This window comes from Geospiza fortis, unplaced genomic scaffold (assembly GCF_000277835.1).
Source record: "Geospiza fortis unplaced genomic scaffold, GeoFor_1.0 scaffold538, whole genome shotgun sequence".
Lineage (NCBI taxonomy): Eukaryota > Metazoa > Chordata > Aves > Passeriformes > Thraupidae > Geospiza > Geospiza fortis.
The window spans coordinates 298,090-304,825 of NW_005054368.1; the positions used below are offsets into that span (position 1 = coordinate 298,090).

The window sequence follows — 6,736 nt, forward strand, 5'->3', positions numbered from 1 at the left end:
CAAACACAGGCAGGTCAGCTCCCCCCGCCCCAGCCAGCGCACCAGGCAAGAGATAAGGGTTATCTCCCTTGGCAAAGCCGTGGTGTGCAGCTGCCTGTACAGTAATATCTGGAATCTGAGAAAAAACCCAGCAGACAGTGTGAGGAGGTGATAAAAGTCATGAGAAGAGCCCGTGCCCAGGGTGGGCTGCGAGTCCCCGTGTGTGGCGCGGTGGTGCAGGGACAGCAGGGCTGTTCCTATGACAGGAGCCAGCCATCCCCACGGCTTCCCTCCCTCTGGCAGCCTCCCCACCTGGGCAGGACCTGCGGCTGAGCAGCCCTCTGGCAGCAAAGGAGGCTCAGTGACACCCCAGCACGGTTTTGGAGGGACCCAGCTGAGGGCCCCTTTGCCAACACAGCACCTGGCACTGCATTTGGAAGTACCAAGAGCCATCATGAAGATGCAAGACCCCAGGAAAGCAGAAAGCAGCCCCTATGCCATGGAGCTGGCAAGACAGCCCCCCCCAAAAGTCCCCTAAGCTTTGGAAAAGTCCGGCCTCGGCCCTCCCCTGAACAAGATTCCCATCCCTGTTGCCCGGCGGCTCCCGGGCAGGCAGCCACGCCATCACGCAGCGGCACTGCCAGATGCTCCTCCGGGACTCAGAAAATCTGAGATTTAATTTAGTTTCCTCTCGTCCCTGCCAGGTTAGTCCTGCAGAAACCGGGCCAAAATGTCCAACTGTTTATCTCTCCGTAACGAGGTTTGGTTCCCATGGCAGCGCGCCCCGGGATGGCTCCGCGCAGCGCCGGCACCGATCCCGCCGGGCCTCTCCAGCACACAGCTCCTGCCACAGGAGCACCCCGCGAAACACCTGCCCTCCCCACAGCCCCAGCGCCCCGGGCTGCCCTCCCAGGCCCCAGGATTTGTCACAGCAGGTGACAACCACCTGCTGGTCACGGGTGCCTGCAGCCCCTCCTCAGCAGCCACAGAGGTGCTGGGGGATGAACTGGGGAGGCAGCAGAGATGCTGGGCAGGCAAAGTGGGACCAGCAGCATCATCCTACACACAGCCAGGGGAGTCATGGCACCACCTGGGCTGTGCCAGCAGCATGGGCTTAGCCAGAGGCACTGGGGGCAATACCCACTGCATTGTGTCCAAATGGGAATCCAGACCAAGAACTGGTATTTCACATTACATTAAATCGAAGTAAATCTTCTTTCTCTCTTTTTCATATCAGAGCAGGTTAAATTTACATTATTACACCTCATTTGAGCTCCTGGTATCTTCCAGTTTTTCAGTGCAAGAAATTAACTGGAGCAATGTGGGGCAATAGCAGAATTCCCATCTTGCCCACCCATAATGTTTATCAAGATCCTTCCCTCTCTGCTCTCCACAACCTCACCATGTCTCTACTGCTGAAAAATGCCGAGGATGACAGATTTTCCTTGTTTGCTCTTTGACTTTCTAGGACAGCCTGATCTGGAGCAAACCACTCATCCTCTGCTCTCCTTGCTTTGAACCCTGAGCTCTGCCTGATTGCACTCAGCTGCACAGTGGCCTCAAAGGCATAAAACAGATACGACTTTGAAAAGATTAAAGTTACAGGGATGCGCACAAATAATTTGATTTGATCTGGGATTTGTAGTGGGTTGCCATAGCATCATATTCTAAGTATTATAAAATCACCCAACTTAACAACATGTTCCTCTGTCACATGCTGGCTGCTTCTTTGGGGCCAAACTGCTGGAACTGCTCCTGCAGTTCCGGGAGAGCAAAACAAGCCCATCCCCAACGACTGCTTGGAACGGGCCTCTGCGCTGAGAGTCTGTTATGGTAAAGCCCAACCACAGACGCCGATGATTCAGCCCCATCAGTGCTGGGGTCAAGGGCTGGCGCCCGTTTCCCAAACTGATTGCCCTCGGGGGATGGTAAACGAACCAGGGGAAGATTAGCACGCCTTTGTCAGTGCACCGGGGCTCACAGCAGCCCCGCGCAGTGACCCAGGCCCCAGCTGGCACTGAGGGTGCCTCTCTGCACAGCCTGAAGCACAGCGGAGGTGGCAGGTGCCCACCCCAGGAGGATGGGCGCTGGGGACGCCGGGCAGCTCCCCACGCCTCTCCCTGGCACCACAGGAGATGCACAGCCCCGGCATCCACAGCCAAAGGTCACAGCGCTGTGTCCACTCCCTAAGGGGGCAGCTGGCAGCTGCCAGGGGGCTCTGCCTGCCCCTGATGCCCCCGTGTCCCCCCTGGCCACAGCCACGGCCGGGCACCAGCGCACAGGATGGGCTGAGCATCCTCCGGAGCCACACGGCCGGACACCAGGCTCTCCAGAAGGAAACGTGGGCATCGCTTCTGTAATTATTCCTTTGTTTTTCTCATTAGGCAAATTGAGAGAGAAGGAAAAAGAGAGAATTAGAATCCTGCATTGTTAGTAAATCTAATTAAGGAAATACCTTAATGGGGTTATGGCAGGGCCAACTGCAGGGTTTCCGAATGGAGTCTGAGATCACCCCAGCCATCCCAGCCCCCCAGGACTGTGCTGGGGGACCTGTTGCCAGCTCTAGGGAGGCAAAGCCCACCTGCCAAGGGCTGCTCTCCTGGCTCCTTCCAAAGAGGGAGAAAATGGGGATTTTTCCCCGCATTTTGGGGGGAAACCATGGACACCAGTGAGCTCCCAGCACAGCAAGGGCAGGTGAGGTCTTTCTCTTTAGAGCATCCCTGATCACAGTCCTAAAGCACCTTCAAATTAATATCCTGTATTTGGTAAACCCCACTGACATACTGAAATTCTGATTTAAAAGTCCTGCTCAGCACAGAGCCAAGGCTGCCTGGACCCCTGGCATGTTCCCATCCAGACCCTGACTCCAAGTGCACACTTCTCTCATGCTCTCTCAAGCCCAAGCCTAATGAAAAACCCCCAGTGCCTCCCCCCTCCTCATTTCGTCCGTCTGATTTGTTTCCCAGACAGGCTCTAAATCAACACAGGACATTTAGGCAAATCCCAGGTGGGGAGGGGAGATGCCAGCATATTACCTGACATGGTGAAATGCTCCACATGAGGTTGGCTCTACTCTGTCAGGATGTGCAAATGGGATGGGAGCACCCCAGGTTACCCATATGCCTATGCTTAATTCCACAGATCAAACCCGGCCTAAGGAGGTACCAAACTCCTGCAGCAACAAGTTCTGCCTGTCAGATGCCTCATCCTTGAGAAGGTCAGCAATGACTCTCCTGTAAATTAACAGCCTCTATTTTTGGACTCATAATTTTTTATCCTTGATGGGCATCACCTTGCCAGCTGCTTCCTTTTTAGTTTATTTCACATTCCATGCCTGATCTCCTAAGTTTCCAGAGGGGATGTGCTTCCCTATCACTTTCCATCCGGCCCCTACCCAGGCTCAGCCCTGTCCACAGCGGGCAGTGGGAGGGGAGCACAGGCTGCTCGTCCTCCCTCTGGGGGGGGCTCCTTTCATCCCCCCCACAACTGGGACTGACCCCTGGCTCCCGGGACACGAGCACTTGCTGACACACCAGGCAGAGCAGCATGGCCAGGGGCCCTTGCCAGCTGCTCACAAATCAGGAAAAAAAAAAAAAAAACAGAACAAAAACTGTGGTTTTTTTGCAACACAGACAAGGGCACCTTGCTGTGAGTTTACACCTGGAAATCTGCAGTGAGTGCCTGAATGAAGAGCCTTGCCCTGACTTTGAGCAGCTCTCCACCCAATCCCAGGATGCCAGGCAGGCAAGATCTCGCTGCATCATCACTCATCCCACAGAGGACATCAGCAGAGGACATGCACTGCTGCAGGCTCCCACTGATGTCAGACAGTTGTGGGGCTCCAGAATCCCCCCCAGACATGGGGTGCAGCCCAAGCACTCAGCGCTGCAGAGCTGCACGACCCTTGGGCAGAGCCCCTGCCATGGAACATCTTCCCTAGAAACAGATTTACCTTGTTAGGTCATGGCTCAGCTTAGCCCTATTCAGCAGCGTTGCCTTCTCACATCAAAGCCTGAGAGTCAGCAAAAAAAAAAGTGCAGCATTTTCTCATCTACATTTCTTGCAATAAATTACATATTTGCAAACTGCCAGCCTGCACCTGCACACACGCAGTGTCCCCAGCACTCTGTCCTCAGCCCTGCTCAGAAAAAGGTGACATTTAACTGCCACTGGGGTTGGTTTTAATTGCCCCTCCAAACAGCAAATAAACTTTGCTGAACAGTTCAGAGCACTGTGTGCTTGAGCAGGCAGGATCCCAGCTGCTGGCACGGGCCATGGGGTCCCTGCTGCAGCACACGCTGCCCGTCCTGCTGGGCAGGGGGGCCAGCAAGGAGCTGACTCCTGCTTTGCCTGCACCTCTACAGACGCTGGAATCTTCCCAACTGGCCAAGGGCTTCCCACTGGGCCAGGCCAGGCCAGGCCAGTGAGGCTCGAAATGCAAGCGATGGCGAAAAGAAGTTTTTATCTTTTACAAAATGTGCTGCCTACTCTGCCTTGCAGGAACAGAGAAAGTGGCAATTTCCTGCAGATCTGGGTAAATCAGCCAAGGCACTTGCAGAGATTTTCAGACCAGAAGGCTCGTCTGATCCTATTCCTGCCAAACCCGAGCCAGGAACCTCGGGCAGCCGTTTCTGAGCTGATTCAATAATTTGCAAATTGCAGAGAACAGCTCCCAGGAACCTGCGTCTCCAAACACTGCGGCACTGATGCCAAAGGGCAAGGGGAGGCTGTGAGAGGAGAAGTGCCCCACAGCCGGGCACCCACCCACCAGCTCTCCCCTGTGAGAGGACAGCCACCACAGTGTCACCTCACTTGCATGTGGGACAGTTGGGAAAATTCATTTAGATATAAATACAGTTCCAAATACCAGGCTTTCAGAGGAAAGGAGGAGCCCACAGCAGCAGCCACCCCCCCCAGACCTCCCTGCTCCTCCCCTCCAGCTCAGGTGTGCAGGGGAGGCACAGGTGAGAAGAGTGCAGGTGGAGGGGCAGGTGAGCATCACCCAGCTCTGCCAGGGGAGCCTGGTGTGCTGCGCTGCACTTTGCGGGGTTGCTAACAAGGAGGGACATGGGCCACTGCAGACTCTGCAGCTGCCACTGATCCTGCCAGGCTTGCATATGGCTCATGGAAAGCAAAATTCAATTGCAAATGCAGAACAAAGACTGAATGTAGGAGGGAAAAAAGCAAATAGGAGCAGGTGGAGGAACAGAGTCCCTTTTGACGATGCCGCTAGCAGTCCCTTCCTTTTCCTGCAGATTATGTCACTTTGATGGCCCTGGCAGCTTGCATAAGATGAAACAACCACCGTAAAGCACTGCTTGAATTCTTGCAATCGCTCCCATGGAGGCTCCTCAGTCCATGGCAGACAGAAGAATCCTCCTCAGGGTCTTGTTCTCCCCCTGAGAAATCTGTGTGACTCTTGTTGCACTCAGTAAACCCTGCAGCAAGAGGCGCACTGAGACGCTTTGTGCACAACATGATGCTGGGGAAAAAATAAAAAGGAAAACCAGGCTCAGACATCACAGGGCAGATTCCAGTGCAAGTTCAGAGCCAGGTTTTTTCTAAGCACTCCAGTGTCATGTTGAGCTCATTCATAAAAACCTGGTACCTGGGGAAAGACAACTCTTAGGCAAAGTCTTCCTTGGTGTCACCAGTAAAGCACTCCCTGCCCTTGAGGCAAATGCAGGATTGGCCAATGAGTTTCAGTGGGTACAACATCCAGAAGATCATTTGGGCCCCCACACCTGTGAAAGCAGGAGGAGAGACTTCAGGTCACCCCCAGCCAGCCAGTCCCTCCAACACATGCCAGCTGGTAGCCAGAGCCATGGTCCAAGGGCAGAGCTATGGCCAGAACGGGCCTGGGCTAAACAGGACAAAACCCAAGGAGCAGCAGCAGGGCAGGAACAGTCAAGCCCAGCAGGAACCCCAGCACAGTCCCCACACCTTCGTTCCAGCCCAGTACAGGGGACCCAGCCACGGCTCAGCTCAGGTGAGCAGACATTGCTGCTGCTCATTCCGGACCTGCAGGCTGGCTTCTTCCAACTGTTCTGCTTTGATGATCTACCTAATACCCCAGCAAGGGCGACAAAAATACCTCAAACCAGCAAGTGACACAGGAACTCTCCAGGAACGCCAGTGCTCAGTCTTTAGTGCATCACTGACATCCAGCTCTCCATGGCACCAGCTGTCCAAGGCAAAGTCCCAATACCAGCAGCACAGAAAAATGGGGTACAAGCCCTGCAAACCACACCGGATGGCAGACAAAAAGCTTCATCCTCAGTCACCTCACTCTGGTTTTTCATGCTTATAGATTAGCGAGGGGGGGAATATTTTACAATAACGATTCCAAATAATCATTTCTTCACTCATTTTAGTTTGGTACAAAATCACAAATCGAACCAAGAAAAGGAAAGAAACAAAAACCCCTCAGCCTTCAGCAATGCCCATGTTGCTTCCACCCTGAAACAGAGGTACAGACACTGTGAGGTTCGGGTGCATATTTCTGACTATTTTTAACACCAAAGTTGCCAGAGCAGCAGAATCCTGGAGGAGAAAACTCCCTGCCCGGGGCAGCCCGCATGGATCAGCGCGGGGTCAATCTCCGAGGCCAACAGCGGCTCCGGCGCGGAGCGGCGCCCGCGGAGCAGATGCCAGCTCGCGGAGCGCTGCGAACAGGCCGTTTCCTACGGCACAAAGTTGGACACCAAGTACAGCCCATGGCTCGGCGATGAAAGACGAAACCGTGTGTCAGCTGTTC

General features: G+C 54.4%; 1 protein-coding gene across 1 annotated transcript in view; it reads right to left on the reverse strand.

The window, feature by feature from the left end:
• RAP1GAP2 (RAP1 GTPase activating protein 2) overlaps nt 1-6,736 on the reverse strand; it is a 57,266-nt gene that overhangs the window by 17,678 nt on the left and 32,852 nt on the right. Inside the window, exon 4 of the mRNA XM_031059764.1 lies at nt 3,477-3,546. Within this exon, the coding sequence (XP_030915624.1) occupies nt 3,477-3,546 (70 nt within the window). The remainder of the gene's footprint in view (nt 1-3,476; nt 3,547-6,736) is intronic.